At 31.6% G+C, this 21,256-nt stretch overlaps 1 protein-coding gene across 1 annotated transcript; it reads right to left on the bottom strand.

Annotated features, from left to right (window-relative positions):
• Positions 1–698: 698 nt before the first annotated feature.
• Positions 699–10,240, bottom strand: calr3b (calreticulin 3b). The gene is made up of 9 exons (XM_073848728.1): positions 10,071–10,240; positions 7,864–7,965; positions 7,576–7,779; positions 7,392–7,486; positions 5,999–6,208; positions 5,806–5,919; positions 5,580–5,723; positions 3,622–3,714; positions 699–3,533 (listed from the first exon to the last, which is right to left on the bottom strand). The coding sequence occupies exons 1-9, from the start codon at positions 10,165–10,167 to the stop codon at positions 3,333–3,335; spliced, it is 1,260 nt and encodes a 419-aa protein (XP_073704829.1). The 5' UTR covers positions 10,168–10,240; the 3' UTR covers positions 699–3,332.
• Between the last annotated feature and the right edge of the window lie 11,016 nt (positions 10,241–21,256).

The following is a 21,256-nucleotide window of genomic DNA, read 5'->3' as shown; positions in this document are numbered from 1 at the left end:
AAAAAGATAAATCCTCAAAGCTCATTAACCTTCTTTGACCTTATTCCTAGTTTTCACATGGCCCTATGACCCTGCCAAGGATGAGACTCATATACATGGAGTGGGATTTTTGATTGCCAGTACAATATCATTTCTTTCAAACCAATTACACCCATAAAATTTTCAGTAAACACATGCAAACCACACTCTGACATCCTTACCAACATAGCCACACAATTTTAGCTGCATTATTTTTCCAATTCACTCTATAATAGACTATAATATGCATAAGCAGAAAACACAAAAAAGCGAGTATTTCTTTTATACGCCAAATTAGAAAAAATGGCACAATCTAGTAAAAAATAGTAAAAATATAAAATTTGAAGCCTTGCTGATAGAATGAATGCCTATTAGCAAATATTGCATCATTTTATAGTCAAATGGCCCTGGGTTAAAAAATTGCAGTTTTAATGGGTTTCAATGTGGACATTTTTGTCCTTAATGTCCTGAGTGTGAGTATTTTTGTACGGAGGGTAAAATTGATTTTTTTGAAGGAAATGAGGGTGAAATATTAAAATTTCAATAAAAATACACACCTGAGCCAAGATTTATGCAGTTGGCATTAACACAGGCACACTTATAACAAAAAACAAAACTGAAATGGACAAAAAAGTCCATAAGGTCGCACAAGGGTTCTTACAGATGGTTTGAGACTGGAAAACTTTCTTAACAGGGATTTAGTTTCAGATTTGCAATAAACACACACAAACTTACACATACAAATGTATTCACTAAACCACACAAAAGCGAGCAGCATTACTCAGAAATTAAATATTTACTCAGAAGCATGAGAGTTAAGCTGCAGATAAAGATAATAAACATTTTAGAGAAATGATGTATTTAATGTAATGTGTAAACATGGACAAATATTCAGATATCATCTATTTGTTTGGTGTAATAACCAACTTATAAAACCATGATATCACAACTGCATGTACAATAAAGTTATTTATTAAAACTTTGGCATTAATTACAACTCTCAACATGTAAAAAGGTGGTTTGATGTCACTAAACAGGATTTTCAGTACTAATCCAATTTAAGCGTTTGGGACTTAGTTCACAGTGTGTAGACAGCTAGTTTATTTGAATTCGATCTTTAAAAAAAATCTTTGCAGATATTACCACATCCCTTATTGTAGCTCATTTATTTTCAAGTAACAAAAGATTTTATTTAAAAAAAAAGAAAAAAAAAGAAAGAAATTACATCAGCTACAAACTGAACATCACAAATGCTACTGCCACTGATAATCTGAAAGGTAAAACAATCTCAAACTGCGTAGACGTGTAATAAATAGTTGGAAAATAAAAGGAATTTTACTGAACATCTTGTTTAGGAGATTCAGTGCCAAAGGAACATTATGTCACTGTAAATTTCTTTTGCACAACAGTACAAACATTCATCAGCCCTCACTAATGAAATACAAGCAGAATGAATGCTTATGTTTCAGAAATGAGGACTATAGTTTGAAACCCAGCCTGTGATCTGATTCACCTCTAATTAATAACAATCACCATCCGCTACTATTCCGTTTCATTGCAGTTTGCGCTCATTTCTGCAATGTGGAGAAACAACTGTTCAAGCTGCGAACTCTGTAACATGCTTTACTATTTATGGAAGTCTGTTTCCAAAAAAAAACAATAACAAATAAAAACATAACTGTGCACTGCAAAAAAAAATGTGTTTTTAGCCCAGATATCAAAAAATTCTTAAATCAAGAAGGATTTTTTTTTTTTAGAATTTAATTTAAGTAAAAATTCAGTATGTTTTTGCCTAGAACAAGTGAAATAATCTGCCAATGGGGTAAGCAAAATAATTTCATTTCAAACTGAAAACAAGATTATTTTGCTCGTTTTAAGCAAAAGCTGACTTAACTTTGACTTGTTTTTTTGGAAAACAAGACCATATTTTTATGTGTCTAGAAAATCCTTTTTGATTGAAGAATTTTTTAATATCTGGGCTGGAAATAAGACTAAAAATAAATCAGAACAGCATTTTTTGCAGTCTGACTTTTTATGTCACAATTCAGACTTTGTTTTTCACAATTCTGAGAGAAAAATATGAACTTATGATTCTGCGTTTTTTTGTTTCCAGTACAGAAAATGTGACTTTGTATCTCATAATACAGAATTTTTCCTCAGAATTATGTTTATGTCTTACAATTCTGACTTTATATCTCTTATTTTTGAGTTTATATCTCTCAATTCAGACTTCACATCTCAGAATTGCTAGACAAAAAGTCCAAATTGTGAGATATTCATCTGAATTGTAAGATAAAAATTCACAATTACCTTTGTTTTTGTTTTCGGTGGGTAAAACAGCACTGCAAAAAATGCTTTTCTTACTAGATTATTCGATTTTTTGTCTTGTTCGCAGCTAAAATATAAAATAGGATTTTCTAGAAGAGTAAAAAAAAAAATCTGAAAAAACAAGTCACAATTAAGTGTGTTTTTGTGCTTGAAACAAGCAAAATAATCTGTCAATGGGGTAAGCAAAAATATCTTATTTCAAACAGAAAACAAGATTATTTTTTGCCCAATTGCAAATTAAACGCACTTAATTTTGACTTGTTTTTTTCTGAAAACAAGACAATAATTTTTACTCATTTAGAAAATTCTTCTTGATTTAAGAATTTTTAGATATTTTGGCTGGAAACAAGACAGAAAATCTAAGTAAGAAAAGCATTTTTTGCAGTTCATCTCGTAGTTCAGAATTTGTCCTCAGAATTATGTTTATATCTTACAATTCTGACCCTTATTTTTGAGTCTACAGCTCACATTTCAAGCTTCATATCTCGCAATTTTGAGTTTAAATTTCTAAATTCTTATTTCTCAGAATTGTGAGACAAAAAGTCCAAATTGTGAGATGTTCATCTGAACTGTAAGATAAAAATTCACAATTTTCGGTGGTGAAAACAGGCTTCCATTGCTATAACTGTAATTCAAGTAAACTTCATTCATTTCATCTAGTTCCTTCAAACTAACTGAACTCAATTGACACCAACGACATGAACTAATATGGGCATTGATTCTACAAACAAGGCACAATAAACTGATCGTAGATCAGTATTAAAAAAATATCGAACATATCAGACTCCTGGTGCTGCAGAAAACTCTTCAATAACAAAAAAACTGGCTCATTAAGGGTCAATGGTCGCAAATTAAACGTATGGGTCGCCCGTAATGACATCATCACGACATCATCGCCGTCTTCAAAGGACGTCGTGTTTAGAATGAACGCATTGCAGTCGTTTTCCTGGCAACCACGGAATGTGGACGGTAATCTACTTCCTGCGTTACAGTTCGTCTTTAGGAAGCGTGTCGTCATCTCCTTCCTCCTCCGGAGGCTCTTCTGTCTCGTCCTCCTCCTCTTCCTCCTCGCCTTCATCCTCCTCCTCCTCCTCATCTCCTGCTTCTGTGCTCTGCTCCTTGTTCTTCTCCTCCTCCTCTTTGCGCTTCTTCTCATCCTGTTCCTCCTTCATTTTCTTCTCGGGACCCTGTGGCAAGATGGACAATTTAAAATGTATTTTTATTGCATATTCACTAGCTCTCTTAAGTCTTTCGCAGTAATTCCGCATTTTGTACCTTTGTAGCACCCCATGTTTCATTTCCGAACTCCTCAGCTTCCTTCACGTCATCTGTGATGAAGAAGTTGTCGAAAATAGTGCCAGATTTTACCTGGAAGGATGAAACAGAAATAGAAAAGATGTTGGAGTCTACTGCATTTCTTATAGTGAACTGAATTTGATAGAGAGGGAAAAACTCCTCTTAGTGGTTTAATGTGCAAACAATGCATTATGTGTGATAAGAAACACCACACTTTGACACGTTGCCATGTACTGACACATAGTCATATTACAAGTTCTAAAATAGATTTCCTCTTTTCGAACATGCTATATGTGTGTTTCCAACCATATAAGTACAACTAAACTAAACCATAAAAAAACTGTTACTTGAAATAAAATGATGATTGAAATCAAATCAAATTTAAAATATAAAAGTTATTTTAATTTCAGCTATTCACCAAGGTAGCATTTTGTACTAAAATTACAAACTAAAACTGAAATATAAATTCATATAAACTATATAGACATACAGAAATTTTAATAATAATAATATTAGAAACATACAACAAAATTACTAAAACTTTAACTAAAATTTAAATAAAAATGGAAAACATAGAAATAAAAAGTAATTAAAAATAAGAATAAAAACTACTTGATTAAAAATAGTAAAATAACACTGGCACATACAGATATAATTAGGGCTGGACGATGCAGATTAATAATAATTATTATTATTATAAAACCATAAAAAGTGTTACTTGAAGTAAAATAAATAAAATTAAAAATATTACACTTAATATATTTCAGCTAGTCACCAAGGTAACATTTCTTATTTTTTAAAATTTAGTTTAACTTGATGTACTAAAATGACAAATTATAACTGAGATAAAAATTTATATAAACTATATAGGCATATTTAATAATAATAATAATAATAATAATAATAATAATAATAATAATAATGCTAGAAACATACAACAAAATTACTAAAACTTTAACTGAAATGGGCTCATATCTTTAATTTACTAATTTTTTTATTATTTGCATTTATTTTATTTATTATTATTGTATCAAGATTTATTATATCATATACAACATTTGTTTATTTTTTATTATATTATATTATTATATTAGATTAATAATAATAATAATAAAATAAATAAATGAACTTATTTTGAAGATATCAGTAAGATGTAAATATTTAACAGTGTTATTTTAATATCTTTTAGATACTATTATTATTATTTGATTTATTTTAGTTAAAGTAATTTGTGTTTTTGTCTTTTTTTTCAGTATTTTTTAAAATTAGTTTATATATCTCGTTTCACTACATTACATTTTATTTCAGTTTTAATCATTTTAGTACATCAAGTTAAACTAAATGAAAATCAAAAATGTTTACTTGGCAACTAGCTCAAATATTTTTTTTTTATATTTAATTCCAGTTCAGTTTAAATGTTCAGTTTTATTTCAACAATCTTTAATTATTTTAGTTAATTATAATAGCCATGATATTTAATAATTCCTCTTAAAAAGGCCTAAAGGTGTCAGAGGTACCACCATTTTTTTAAATATATTAATATATATTTCAAATCCAAAAATATCTTGGTAGAAAATATATTTAAAAATATACAGTAAATAAATGTTTTGGCCATTTTCGTATATTTTTAAATATATTTTTGATATATTTGGAAAAGTTTTCATACATTGCTTTATTTAAAAAAATATACAAAAATGCTCCAAAAATATATTGGTAGAAAATAATAAGAAAGAAAGAAAAAGCTATTTTATGGAAACGCTAAGCAGGGTTGCCAGATCTGCAAAACAAAACCAACCCAATTGCTAATCAAAACTACCCTAATCACGTTTTTCCATGGATTTCCCCTCTGTTGAAATTGCTTTAATCCGCGGCAACAGTGTAGAAGCAGTCCAATACTGTTGGAAAACTGAGGACTTGGCAACTCTAAGGCATCTTACCTGCCAGAGATCCAGCCCAATGACTCCAATGTTGTCGAATTTGTAGATCTCGGCATCGGGAGTGTATTCAGGGTTGTCGATTTCAGGATGCACCCAGACGCCCTTATAGTTGGGGTTGTCGATCTGTTTGGGTTTCCACTCACCCTGGATCAGAACACAACGATAAATGAAGACCTGAAACACTGTGGAAGCATCTTGAGGCATTTTTACGCATGTAAATCTGTACCTTGTACTCTGGGTTTGGGATCATGGCAGGTTCCCACTCTCCATCCATATCCTCATCCCAGTCGTCTGGCTTCTTGGCATCAGGATCGGGAATGTTCTCAGGCTTATCCCAGTCCTAAAAACAACAGATGGCAGGGTTAAAAGATGAAACTGAACAAGCTGTGCCTCACAGGTGATATGAAACTAACTCAAACCTCAGGTTTGGTGTCAGTCTCATCATCGATCTTGGCACGGTCGTCCCAGTCCTCAGGTTTCTTGGCTTCGGGGTCCTTGATCTTCTTTGGGGGCAGGAAGTCCCAGTCCTCCTCCAGAGAGCCGGACTCCACCTTCTCGTTGTCGATTTTCACCTCATATGTCTGATCCGGATTCAGGATCAATGTGTACAGGTGAGTCAATTCATCATCCTGGAGAGAAAGAGAGATTTTGTTTAGAGACCTTCTTTTAAAACATAATATTCATTGCAAGACATTTCCGTTATAGATGCTCTCAACCTATATAACCAAAAATATAGTTTTTCCTGGGTAAGATATATTTTAATTATAGGCAAAATATATTTAGTAAACAGTGAAGCTCAATTGAATTTTCTTGTTTTTTTTTTTTATTTACAAATATATTTTTTTAAATATATATTTATATTTTCAAAATATAAATATATTTAAAAAAACCTACAAAATTATCCAAAGATATACTGAAAATATATTTAGAAAAATATTTAGCAAATAATAATTTGGGCTATTTTTGTATATTTTTATTTATAGCTTTATTTTATTAAGTATGTTATATGTTCACATCAAAAAATTATATGAATAACATTTTTGGATAATTTTTGCAAATATTTTGAAATATATATTTTTTCTTTCTTTTTTCTCTCCAGATTTTTTACATAATAAAAAAGCATATATTTATATTTTCAAAAATATATAGAAATTACCTAAAATACATTGGTAGCTAAAATACATTGAAACAATTTTTTGCAAATATTTTTGGGGGCCATTTTTGTATATTTTGAAATATATTTAATATATTTTTAAATGTTCACATATAGACAACAAAATGTTTTTCTTCAAATGTGACATGTGAATAAATAGGTAAAAAATAAAAGTAAAAAATATATTTTTAAATGCTTAAATATACATATTTATTATTATTATTAATGTTTTATTATATTTTTTAAATACATTTTCAAAAATATACAAAAATGCTCCAAAATATATCATATAAATATACATATATTTTGCAAGTACATTTTTTAGCCATTTTGGTATATTCTGAAATATATTTAAGATATATTTAGAAAAGTTTTTTTTTTTTACTTTAATCACTCTATGAAGAACATTCCAGCTATTTTATTTTATTTTTTTATAAAGTGTTTTCCAAATTACAGATTAAGTTTCTAAGCAGCTTAACATTTATAAACAGGAAAATAGCATTGCTAATTATAAAATGATGATAATTATTCAGATCAATTTAGTTTAATAACAGTTGCAAATTTAGTGTCATTATCCAGTCATTATTCAAATTTTGTTCTTGTCTGACATTAATTATTTGAAACCCCTGGATTTACTTTCACTTTTTATAGGAATTCACCTTGCATTTGATGTCTTTCTTGATGAGGTGGTTCTTGCCTTTGTAATTGAAGATGACGTGAACCTTCTTGGTGCTGTAGCCGCAGATATCAGGCCCTGTTGAGATGATTCAGACAAGAAAATATACATAAATACTAATTTCCTATAATAAATCCAGGCGTTAAGTAGAGTCTTATTTGACGTACCGAACATGATGTAGTACTGGGAGTCGCCATGCATGTCAGCCTGGTTGAGATCAGCTGGGAAGACTTTAACGTATCCGCCTCCGCAGTCGATCTTCTGCTCATGTTTGATGGTGAACTGGATGACCACAGATTTGCCCTCATTGCTAAAGGGCTCAAAGCGGGCAGAGGTGGCGTAGAAACGGGCATCCTGACTGGTCTGTAGACCTTTAGGCAAACAAAAGTTGGCACATTCAGCATTTGGTTCTTTGCTAAACCAAACGGCAAGTTTTTAGGGATGCAAACGCCTACCTTTGTCTTTCTCAGCGTCTCCGTAGAAGTTTCCAGCGGTTAGTTTGAACTGGCCGTAGTCAGATTTGTGCTCTGAATTTGCCCATCGACTCTTCCAGGCATCTGTGAAAGCAGATGATAATGTTAAAAGTAACTGTGAACGAGGATGAGTTGAGAACATGATTAGCATCCTAAAAAAGGGACATTTCATGCAAATATACAACAGTTTCACTTTATAAAATTCATAAAATGTTGTAAAATTCTTTGATTATGCAACAAATTCAATTTCAGCTGTAAAGCAGCTCTACAGATCAATTAAGATTTAATTCAGTTCGATAAGTGTCAATGTTGCAATGTTAATCAGTTTTGAAATAAACCAGGATTATTATAAAAAAAGTATTATTTGAAAAAAAATTTATGTTAACTGAAATAAAATTAAATATGATTACCTTCCTAAAAAGGAAATTGCATTGCAATTTACAATTTAAAAAGTACTTTATTGGCATGATTGCATTTATATAAAGTATTGCCAAAGCTTTATAACAAAACAAGAAATTACAAGAATTCATTGGAAATAAAAAGTAATTAAAAATATGAATAAAACTACTTGCTTAAAAATACTAAAATAACACTGCCACATACAGATGTAATTAAGGCTGGATGATACAGATAATAATCATAATAATAATAATAATAAATGTTGTAAATAATATAATAAAATATAACAGATTTTGATAATAATAATAAATAAAAAATGCAAATTAATCAATATAAAATTATTTATAATTTTTCAAGATATTAACAAAATTTAAATATTTAGCAGTTTAATAGCTTAAATTAATTTTAATTTTTTTATTTTAGTTAAAGTTTCAGTAATTTTTTGCATTTTTTCTTTTTCAATATAATTTTTATATTTACTTTATACTGTTTCATTACATTTTATTTTAGTTTTAATCATTTTAGTACATTTAGTTAAACTAAATTAATAAACTAGCTGAAATAAAATGTGTCTTTTTATCAGTATATTTTCAAATTAGTTCTGATATATTTAAAAAGAAAATTAAATGGGTTTTGATATATGTAGTTTCATTACATTTTTTCAGTTTTAGTTTTAATCATTTTAGAACATCAAGTTACTAAATAAAAATAAAACAGTTTACTTAGCAACCAGCTAAAATAAAATACTATTTTTTTTAAATGTCATTATTTAAAATTACATTTATAAGACATTATGAAAGAAAAAAATATTATACTGTACAAAAAATATTTATATCTAATTGTCAGCTAGCTTACTAACCCAAATGAACAAGAAAGCCTTTATCTAGGAACTTGAACAGGAAACAAGACACATTTATGAGGGTTGCAGGTCTAAGCACATTCCAGACTTGTTTAATGATTGATATTTAAGGAAGTTTGTGGAATAACTTAAGAAACTTCCTGTTCTTGCAACTTGTACTTAAAACAAGTTTTGCTTTTTTTTTGCACTCTCAAAATTTCCCTGATATATTTGAACAAAAATTATGTTCACAAGTATAGACAAACCAATTAGACAATTAGAATAAGATTCAATTTAAGCAGTATACCCTCATGTGGTGTGTACAATTTAAATAGCCAATAGGATTTAGTTTAAATTACAGCGTGAAACATGATTCGATACACTTCTATTGCTCTATTGGGGTCTCAGTGGGCGTGGCTTTCGCATTCAACAGATCATTTTATTGGACAATAGTTTGGACACACCCCTGAGTGTAAGATGAGTCATCAAAACCTTTGGTCAGTTGTGGAGAATATAAATTTTAACTTGTTAAATTGTTTATTTTGTCAACTTTTACGAATACATTAGCATGCACATTAGCTGAAAGCTAAATAACTAACAAGTGATTTCATGGGGTCTTTAAAATAAAAACAATAACTAACAACAGGACATTTTAAGAGTTACATTTAATGTATAAACTGTACATTTTAACCTAAAATATTGATTTAGAAAGAAAGAAAGAAAGAAAGGAAGGTGCATTTCTAATGGTTTCATTTTTGCTCTTGCAAACTAATATGCACCAACACGAACCAATACTGCTTATAACTAATTAAATACACTTTCCAAACATAACAAAAGTACAATTGAACATGACATTTGATTAATTATTCATTCGATAACCCGTTTTAATGTCACTTTTAATGTTATGACCTACAAATCAACCATGACGTGCAAGTTCAAATGAAACACTCACCTCCATCGAGAAACTGCTCTTTAAAGTACACCTCTGCATTGACAGCCAGTGCCAATAATGAGGCAGAAACAAGCTGAAATAATGTTATCATTTGCATTTTTGATAATTTCAGGAATTAACCCGCACGCTCCCTCTCTCTCCCTCTCGTGCTCGCGCTCTGCTGCTCTGGGTTTATCCGTGGCTTGGGAGAAGCGCGTGGCTGCACAGATGTCTAACGCTCATTGGTCCACAGCTGCCGCTCTCAGCCAATCACAAGAGACCACGAAGTGCCTGGCTCGCCTCTACACCGGATACTGTATCCGCCTCTTGTGCTGTTCTCAGACCAGTTTTACTGTACACAGTGAGCGGCGGTTGCGTCACATGACAGGATAAAACTGACTCAGAGTCAGTTTCGAGGATAGCAGCAGCAGAGGGAAGGCCGGTTGAGTGGGATTTTCACACAAGCGGGACGTGTACGCGGAAAACGGTGCTTTGTTTTCCTCTAACGTTAAATACAACCTGCTTTGCTTTATCAGTTGATTTTGATATGGTAAACCGTAAAAGACAACAAACTACGTAGTGTGACAAAACAACGCTTCAGAAACGACGATGACAAACCCAAACAACTGCAGTAAACAACGTGTTGAATCCATCAGAAAAGGAATCAAAATTTGTGCACAATATTCCCAATTGAGGTTAATCCAAGGCTTTTTGAGTAAAACAATTATTTAAAACTTAATGGACCTGTATAAAAAAATTGACACCGTTAAAACTGGCTGTTTTCTAAAATACTGTATATTCCGTTTTATAGACGCCATTACTTTTGTTATAGTTAAATTGCCGTTAGTTTTTGAGGTTGTTAAAGTTTTAATCCAGATGGTATCAGGATCTTGTGGATCACAAAGCTATACATCTAAATTTGAGGTCTAAAAGTTCATAAATAATAATTATAATTCATTTTAAAGGGTTAAAAGAGACTGTATGTTCCGTCTTATAGATGCCATTAAATTGCCATTATTTTTTCAGGTTAAAGTCAGGATCTTGTGGATCACAAACAAATCTATTTATCTAAATTTGATGTCTAAAAGTTCATACATTCATGTTTGATATAACGAGTAATAATTAATTTAAAAAAAAAATAAATATAAAAAAGAAAAATCATTTACTTACCCTCATCTCATTTGAAAGCATGTATGGCTTTTTTTTGTGTGGAACACAAATTGAGATGTTGAATCTAATAGCCTCCATCAGGTTTAAGATGAATCAAAATTTGAGGAAAATATTCCAAATTGAGGTTAATCCAAGGCTTTTTGAGTAAAATATTTCTTTTAAAACTGAATGGGCCTGTATAAATTATTTTTCTAAAGATATTCTGTTTTATAGATGCCAGATATAGATCTTTTGTTATGGTTAAATTGCTATTAGTTTTTGAGGTTGTTAAATTAAGGTTATTAATTAAGGTTGTTTTAATCCAGATGGTATCAGGATCTTGTGGATCACAAAGCTATACATCTAAATTTGAGGTCTAAAAGTTCATAAATGCATATTTGGATATTAGGAGTTTTAGTCATTCTGGCTAGGAAATAAATCTAATGAAAGGACTTGGAGAAAAGGAAGCATATTTAAATAAGCTGATTATTTTACATATGCACACTTTCAGGTACATGATAATAAAAATGGTAACATTTTCAGGTAGTTTATGTCAGTTTGGAGCTTTTTCACTTTCATTGTATGTGAAAGAGCAGTGTGGACATTCTACTAAACATCTCAATTTGTGTTACACAGAAAAAGAAAGACATGCATGCTTTTAAATGAGATTAGGGTAAGTAAATGATTTTTCATGTTTTATTTTTTTAATTACCTCTTTAAAATGAATTATTACTAATACAATCAAACTTGTGGCAGCTTTAGTCTTACATTCATCTGAAAACATGTTTGCAAACAGTCACAAAATATAACCCAGGACAACAAAAATCAGTCATAAGGGTCATTTTTTTCAAAATGGATTTATACATATAAATAAGCTTTCCTTTGATTTATGGTTTGTTAGGATAGGACAATATTTGGTTGAGATACAACTATTTGAAAATCTGAAATCTAAGGTTGCAAAGAACTCAAAATATTGTGAAAATTGCTTTAAAGTTGTCCACATGACGTTTTAGCGGTTAAATTAAGTTTTGATATATTTACGGTAGAACAAAATATTTCAAAATATTGTCATGGAACATGATCTTTACTTAATATCCTAATGATTTTTGGCATAAAAGAAAAATGTATAATTTTGACCCATACAATGTATTTTTGGCTATTGCCACAAATATACCCATGCTACTTAAGACTACCTTTGTGTTCCAGGGTCACAAATTGTCTTGCATAGCAATTATTTGCCCATAAAGCATGCACAGATGCACACTGCAAAAAATAAATAATACTAATATATAACAATGCAGTTTGGACTTGCAATAAAGTCCAAATGGATTAAATCAACTCTCTACTACATTTTCTCACACTGAATATCCTGTTTTGCTCTAATATTGTTGCATTACAAAAGTAAAATGGTTAGTAAATGCTGTTAGGTTTGATTTACTGGGGATTTATGAATCGTGGTCAATTGCGTTGTTAATGCAGTTCACTTGAGCACTTGTAGATGGCGCTAGGATATTAACAGGATATTATACAATAGGATATTAAGTAAAGATTATGTTCCGTGAAGATATATATATCAAATAAATATATCAAAACCTAACTTTTGATTAGTAATATGCATTGCTAAGAACTTTGGACAACTTTAAAGGTGACTTTTTTCAATATTTTCAAATAGATGTATCTCAGCCAAATATTATCCTTTCCTAACCAACCATTAATCAATGGAAATCGTATGTATTTAGATGATGCATGAATCTCAATTTCCAAAAATTGACCCTTATGACTGGTTTTGTGGTCCAGGGTCACATTTACTTTCATTGTATGTGAAAGAGCAGTGTGGACATTCTGCTAAACATCTCTATTTGTGTTCCACAGAAAAAGAAAGTCATACATGCTTTCAAGCGAGATGAGGGTAAGTAAATGTTTTTTATATTTCATTTTTTATCTAACCCTTTAAAATTAATTATTAATTAATGAATCATACTTGTGGCAGCTTCAGTTTCACATTCATCTGAAAAAAAAAATGTATGCAAACAGTCACTGAATCATCTTGCATAGCAATCATTAGTCCATAAAGCATGTGTTATTAACCCATAAAGCATGCACAGATGCACACTGCAAAAAATATCTAAGTAATAATGATAAAAAACAATGCAATAAATTCCCAATGGATAAAATCAACTCCAAAATCACTCTAAAATATTGTCATATTACAAAAGTAAAATGTGACCCTAGACCACAAAACCATACATAAGTAGCACAGGTATATTTGTAGCAAAAATACACTCACTGTATTAAACACTGTAAGTGAAAAATACACTGTATTTTTGATCAAAATGATCGATTTCTCTTTTATGCCAAAAATCATTAGGATATTAAGTAAAGATCATGCTCCATGAAGATATTTTGTAAATTTCCTACTGTAAATATATCAAAACTTAATTTTTGGTTAGTAATATGCATTGCTAAGAAGTTCATTTGGACAACTTTAAAGGAGATTTTCTCAATATTTTCATTTTTTTGCACCCTCAAATTCCAGATTTTCAAATCATTGTATCGGCCAAATATGGTCCAGACAATTTCCAAAAATTTACCCTTATGACTGGTTTTGTATTCCAGGGTCACAAATGGTTTGCAAATGCTGTTAGAGTTGATTTACTGGGGATTCATGGATCTTGGTCATCTGAGTTGTTAGTGCAGTTCATTTGAGCAGTTGTAGGTGGCGCCATGACTCTGTGATCAGGTATTTGAAGTTGGTTTTACATGCTTGTACATTGATGCATTAGTGATTATGTGTAGACCACCATTAGTAATCAAACCCAAAACTGAATTACAGCCTTATTTTATTTTCTGTTATTTTATTTTCTGTTTTAATTTTTAGCCATTCACTTTAGTCATTCTGATCAAAACTCTCCCCTTTTTCTTCACTAGGGAATTTATGGACTAAATTAAAGATAGCTATCCATGCTATTATTCCTGCATGATTATTGCAATAAATATTAAATGCAATTGTGAAATCCAATGTGAAGTCATTTTTTACACTAGAAATGAAAGGTCAAGTTGACTGCAGTGCATTATTTCACTCTGTGTTTGTTGTGAATATACTAACTGTTTGTATGTATGCAAATTGTATAATATCCAAGATACACATTTCTAGTAATCGTGCAGTTAATTCTCATATTGTATTTTAAGAGAGTTTTGGAATATGTGTTTTCTTTCCAAATTTTGTCACTACTGAAACACAGCAATAATAATTTAATTAGTAGGGTTATATTGACCCAATAAGATTTAGCTTACATCTAGATTGTAAATAGATATTTTTGCTATTTTATTAACATTTTTACATGGTAAATCCTTAACAGTTAAATTTTTAAGATCATTTCAAGTGTAATTTATGAGATTTGTTGTATTTTAAATCCAATTTTTGGCAAAAAGTTGATCATACTGATTTCAAAGTTAAGGATTCATTATTTGTAATATGCATTGAACCAAAAACTATCATAACATCTTAGTTGATAATTGAGTATACTTTATGTTTGACAAAACATCCCATGTTTTGGTAGTGAGTGTAATGCTTTAGTGGCATCCATTCCACATCTCATTACAGAATGTTATGTCACATACTAAAACACTACTAAAACATACTAAAATACCCCCAAAAATATGCATGACTGTATTAAAATGTTGTTTCTTTCCCCCAAATATGAGGATTGTGTTCCCTTTTGTCACTACTGAAACAATGATGACATGTTTTGGTCAGGACTGTTTTAGGGAATAGCACCCAAAAAACAAAGATGTCACTACTGAAACTTCACCAAATGTTTCGGCAGTGACAATTTTAGATACTTTTGAAGCTAGCTGAAAGATATTAATCAACACATGGTTAGTTAGCACAGTTCTGAACAGTGGTATACATATAAAAACGAAATGTTATGGAATGTCTCCCAACAAAGTGTGCTTAATTGCGGAAAAAAGGTGTTCGATGACGTTCCTTAAAGTTACACACAGATTTTTCAGACTTTTTGAACACATTTATCTCAAAATGATGAGACATCTACTTATGCCTTGTAGCTATGAAAGAAAGGAACACAGGAATATATACTGATCATAAATTTATGGGTTTAGTTCAAATCAGTCTCTGCCAATAGACTAAAACATACACTGTTTCGGTAGTGACGTTTCATAATTTACAGTTTTTTTTGGAACTTCACTTTTTAAAAGAATCAAAAAGATACTTTTGAAAACAACAATGAAAAAAAAAATATTTTAATAATTTTCATAAGTTTAAATTTAGGGGTTATGGTTCGGGACAGCCACCTCTCAATTGGAAGTACCCAATAAATTCTGATTTTATATATATTAAGCTTACTAATTAGGGGTTACGCCCGTATTATTTTCTTCCAATGGGAGTCTATGGCAGCCCTATGAATGGAACTTAGGAAAATGATGAAATTTGGCACACTTGTAGTGCTGGCCATGAATAGTGATCTGACCAAATTTGTGGTCTCTAGAACCAACTCTATAGCACCACCACTAGTTCAAAAATTCAGCATTTAAATGGTAATAACTCTTGAATCCCTAATTCTAGAAAATGAAACTTAGTACACCTGATTCCACTCCTCATAGAGACTAATCTGAAAACCACGCCCACCGGGAAGGGGAAAACAATCCAGTGCTCTCCATTGACTTTGTATTGCGAGGAGCTGCCTCCTTGTCATTTCTGACTTATAACAAAAATCAGAACAATGTCTAAAAGCTGCTGTGAGACAAGGTGTACAGTAAACAAGCTAAAAAACACAGAACTATGTTTTTATAAGCTGCTGACCCAAAAAACGAGTGTTTAAGGACACAAAAGTAGAGCGCAATGTGTCATATTACTCTGAGAACTACGCCCGCTGGAGGAAAATTTTACGGCGACAGTAAACATTCATTATTTTTAACCATGTCAAAGGATTATTTCACCACCCTGAAAGGAGGAGATATATTGAGAAACTGAATTGTATTGGTCTGTCAGTGCTCCTTTTCCTTACCTTCCTTTTGTTGGAGAAATGATCCAACTGAATGGCCCAACGTGAAATAACCTGACATCTATAACTATTTGTGCCCTTAAACACTTGTTTTTTTGGGGTCGACAGCTTATAAAACGTAGTTTTGTGTTTTTTAGCTTGTTTACTGGACACCTTGTCACATAGCAGCTTTTAGACGTTGTTCTGTTTTTTTGTTATAAGTCAGAAATGACAAGGAGTCAGCTCCCCACAATACAAAGTCAATGGAGAGCGTTGGATTGTTTTCCCCGGTGTGGGCATGGCATAAATGCGCTCTGTCTCTATGCTGATCACATTCAATAGCTTACATTAAAACTCCACCCATTACAATAGCGTCCACTTTGAAAAGTACAGAATTCGTTTTTATTTTGCTACTCCTCCTAGAAAATTGATCAAATTCTTCCCATAAATTGGCCAAACTTTGATCAATTGAAATGAAACTTGGTATGCTTCATCAACACCATTATCCGAGTGTCTATGCCAAATTTGGGAACAGCGCCACCTATGGGTCGTGAGATTTTTGCTTATAACTTATATATTATATTGGTGTCTGTGGATTTTTTGATCATGGCGAATCTGAGGATATCAATTTTGCCAAATTTGACATAACTTGCAATATCTTTTGAAGCATATCTGCATTCTGCTAAACCAGTGGCTACAAATCCTGAAGCCTGTTGTGTTGTGGGTTTGAGTCCTGCGTGAAGCAGCTTTATAAAATTGTGTGTAATGTTGTGTTTCGTTGCTGTTTTGATTTGTTTATTATCCAGATCAGCATTGTACAAATCTGTATTGCTCCTGGCGATTATTCTAAGTTCATTCTCACCAGTAACTCTAAACCGGCTGTTTTCATGTTCATTCAGTTTCATTCAAAGTATGGCAAGATGTGATTTCAAACATACCACATGTCCTTACAACCCACAAAAAAAAGGAAAACAACGGTCAAGCACGTTCTCGCTCCCCCTCCTGTCGCCATGCCAAAGCGTCTCATTATGGCATGAGAAGAGGACATTGTAAAGCTGTAGAAATCAAACTCGATTAATTCCGCTTGCTTCCCTTATTATTTGCACCATAGAACATGTTCCTCTAATCAGAGAGTTAACTACATCCCAAGTTCCAGATCCCTGCACAGCGTGAGGACCGAAAAACACACACAATCAATTCATTATTATCAGACCCTCACCCGAGCCAGGGAAATAAAGCGCAAATTTAGCAGTGAATAACGCGGTCAGCGTTGCAGTTTTTGCGGTCTGTAGTGAAAGAGATCTGAACAGTTTTCAGCTCTACCTGAGGAAGACAGATATGTTTTTCACAATAGCTAATGCCAATACTTGAATTTTCTTACTCATTATTTTTGTCTTGTTTTCCAGTATAGATATCGAAACATTGTTAAATCAAGATTTAAAAAAAATCAAAATTAAGTTTTTTTTTTTAAATTAAGATTATTTTTCTTACCTTATTGATGGATATTTGTTGTGTTTTAAGCATAAACCTAATTAATAAAAAAAAGAAAAGAAAAGAAAAATATCTAGAATTCAAAAGGACATTTTTTTCACACCCAATTGAGATATTTTTTAGTTTTTTTTTTATCATAAACTCAATTAATTATAAAAAAAAGTCAATATGTGCAATTCCAATGGAAAATAAACATTCACATTTTAAAAAAAATGTTAAGAAAATTTATCTGTCAATTTGTGTAATTCATAATAAAAAAATAATATTAAAATTTTTTTTCTTTCTCAATATTATGATTATATTCTACCCCATTGACAGATTTTTTTTCTTTTTTTAAGCATAAATTTAATCATAAATTCAGTTAATTTTGAAAAAATATAGAAAATCTGTGCAAAATAAAAAAGGAAAGCAAAATATTTTTTAATTTAGTTTAATTAAGTTAATTTAGAATTTAGATTTGTTTTTTTTTAAACATAGTCATTTACCTTCTCAATTAAATACAGTAAATATTGATTTAGGATTTTTTAAAATTTATTTTTTATTTTTTATATTTGCAATAGAAAACAAAAATACTAAGCAAAAAAAGTGTTTGCAATGTTATGATAATATTCTAAGACTCTAAACCTTTAATTTATGTTATGTGGATAATAAATGAGTGAAAAAAAACTGTTGGAAAAAAAAACTGTTGTACCTAGAAACCTAGCAGAACACAAACGTTTTGCATGCATGAGCACCACACATTTTCTTGTTAAAATAACTCTAGTTCTTTTTTTTTTAGGCATTTTTATTCATTCTGGAGATGCTAAATAATTAGACTTTAATTTTAGTCACCTGCCACTTATTGTTAACTAAAGCTAAATTTCTTTAATTAAACCAGTCAGCATCCTTGTAGAAATCCCTGAACTGACGTCATCTGTCAAAATGAGCACTGGTCAACCTCTTGACCTCTGACCTCTTCACTGACCTTTACTTCACATTCGTCAGCCGACACTCGTCACAGGTCATGTCACAGGACGTCTTGACAGCCAGTTTAACAACATCACAAGAAGATTCATTTTACATTATAACTAAAATAAATAAATTCCCATACTTCTATTTACTATTCTGTCTTGAAAAAGGGAATAGTTCATGTAAATGTGTTTATTCTACATTGCATTAATGTATTAAACTCTGTGATGTTATGTAATTTGATTTAAGAAGACCATATGTTTGTGTGTGTGTTTTGTGTCACTGCAGCATGGAAACCAGCAGCAGAAGATGGGGCAATTAGGCCGGATCGTAGGGGTGAAGAGCTGCCCCCATCGCTCCGTCCCCTGCGGAGGGCTGATGGACGGCCGGCTCATCTTCTTAACAGGCTGGCTTGGTGCCGTTAACCTGCGAGGGCAGGCGAGGACAGGTCACTACACCCAAAACCTAGTCAGGGCCACTGAACACGCTCACTAATGAGGGGGAAAACTCTTTGAGTCGCTAGTTGAGCTCAATGGCTTAATTTTATGTGTGATATTTAAAGGAACAGTACATGTAAAAATCTACATTTGATTAAAATGTTTTGGCCCTCAGGCCATCCGGGATGTGGATGAGTTTGTTTATTCATCAAATTTAGAGAAATGTAGCATTGCATCACTTGCTCACCAATGGATCCTCTGGAGTAAGTTCAAAGTTCAAATTTATTTCTAAAGCACTGAATAAAACAACAATGTTGACCATAGTGCTGTACAAGCAGTAACACAATGAGCAGAGAAAAACGAGTAAAAGAAAATGCATACCCATATATCTAAATAAGTAATATAAAAATAATAAAACAGTCAAAAAACATCTTTCATAAAAAAGAAATAAATGACACTAGCACCCTTCGCACTTATCTTGATCATAAAAAAATATGTGACACTGGAGCACAAAACCAGTCTTAAGTCGCTGGGGTATAGTTGTAGCAATAGCCAAAAATACATTGCATGGGTCAAAATTTTAGATTTTTCTTTTATGCCAAAAATCATTAAGAAATTAAGTAAAGTTCATGTTCCATGAAGATTTTTTGTAAAATTCCTACTGTAAACATATCAAAATGTAATTTTTGATTTGTAATATGCATTGTTAAGAACCTAATTTGGACAACTTTAAAGGTGATTTTCTCAGTCTTTTTGATTTTTTTTTGCATCCTCAGATTTCTGATTTCAAATAGATGTATCTCAGTCAAATATTGTCCTATCCTAACAAACCATACATCAATAGAAAGCTTATTTATTGAGCTTTCATATGATGTATAAATCTCAGTTTTGTCAAATTTAACCTTATGACTGGTTTTGTGGTCCAGGGTCACAAATATGTTTTCAAATGGCTTTTAAACTGGCCAAGCGTAGGAAGGTCCCTAATATATAAAGGTAAACTATTCCATAATTTAAGGGCGGCGACCGCAAAAGTGCGATCCCCTCTAGACTTCATCTTAGACCGAGGAACAACAAGAAGTTTCTGTGATTGAGATCCTAATGATCTCGTTGACTTTTGTTCCTGGATTAGATCAGCAATATAAGATGGGGCTAAACCATGTAGGGATTTAAATACAAATAATACAATTTTTAAATGAATCCTAAAAGTAACAGGCAACCAATGCAATGATTTTAACACCCGAGTAATATGATCGAATTTGCAAGTGCTTGTAAGCAATCTCGCAGCCGCATTCTGGACCATCTGCAGTCTATCTTAACTTTAATTTGAGCACCATAATATAACGAGTTGCAATAGTCTAAGCTCGAAATGATAAATGCATGAATTAAATGTAAGTAAAGTAAATGGGTGCCGTCAGAATGAGAGTCCAAACATTTGATAAAAACATCACAATAATCCACACCACTCCAGTCCATCAGTTAACATCTTGAGAAGTGAAAAGCTGCATGTTTGTAAGAACACAAATCCATCATTGAGATGTTTTTAAATTAAAATCGTTGCTTAAATAACGCTTCTTCCAGTGTTCATCTTTTGAATCAGGAGAGAAATCTGTACAGATCAAGCACCGTTTACAAGCCAAAACAGCTCTAAACAAATATGCGTGTGGATTTTGATGTGAGAGAAAACAGGAGTTGGACTTTTCCACTGGAGAAAGCATTATTATGGAGTATGGAATTGTATTTTTGGCCAAAAACTTAATTTGGCCTTAATTACGGTGTTGTTGTTTTGTTTTGTTTTTACAAACATATAGCTTTTCTCTTCTCAAGATTTAAACTGATGGACTGGAGTGGTGTGGATTACTTGTCGATTATAGTGTTGTTATTCTTTTTTTATCAGCCAATTCACTGGCACCCATTCACTGCAAAGGATCCATTGGTGAGCAAGTGATGGAATGCTATATTTCTCCATATCTGATGAACAAACAAACTCATCCACATCTTGGATGTCCTGAGAATGAATCTTTAAGACATTTCTAACCTCAAACTGTTATTTTCCTAATCCATAGTAATACTTCCTCCAGTGAAAAAAGGCCATCTCTTGTTGCCTCTCACATTAAAATCCACCTACATATTTGTTTAGAACTGTGTTGGACTGTGTTTTACCTGTAAACGGTGCATGATC

This window comes from Garra rufa, chromosome 10 (genome assembly GCF_049309525.1).
Source record: "Garra rufa chromosome 10, GarRuf1.0, whole genome shotgun sequence".
NCBI lineage: Eukaryota > Metazoa > Chordata > Actinopteri > Cypriniformes > Cyprinidae > Garra > Garra rufa.
Note: the sequence above shows the minus strand (reverse complement) of the source record. Positions and strands in the feature narration are given on the sequence as shown.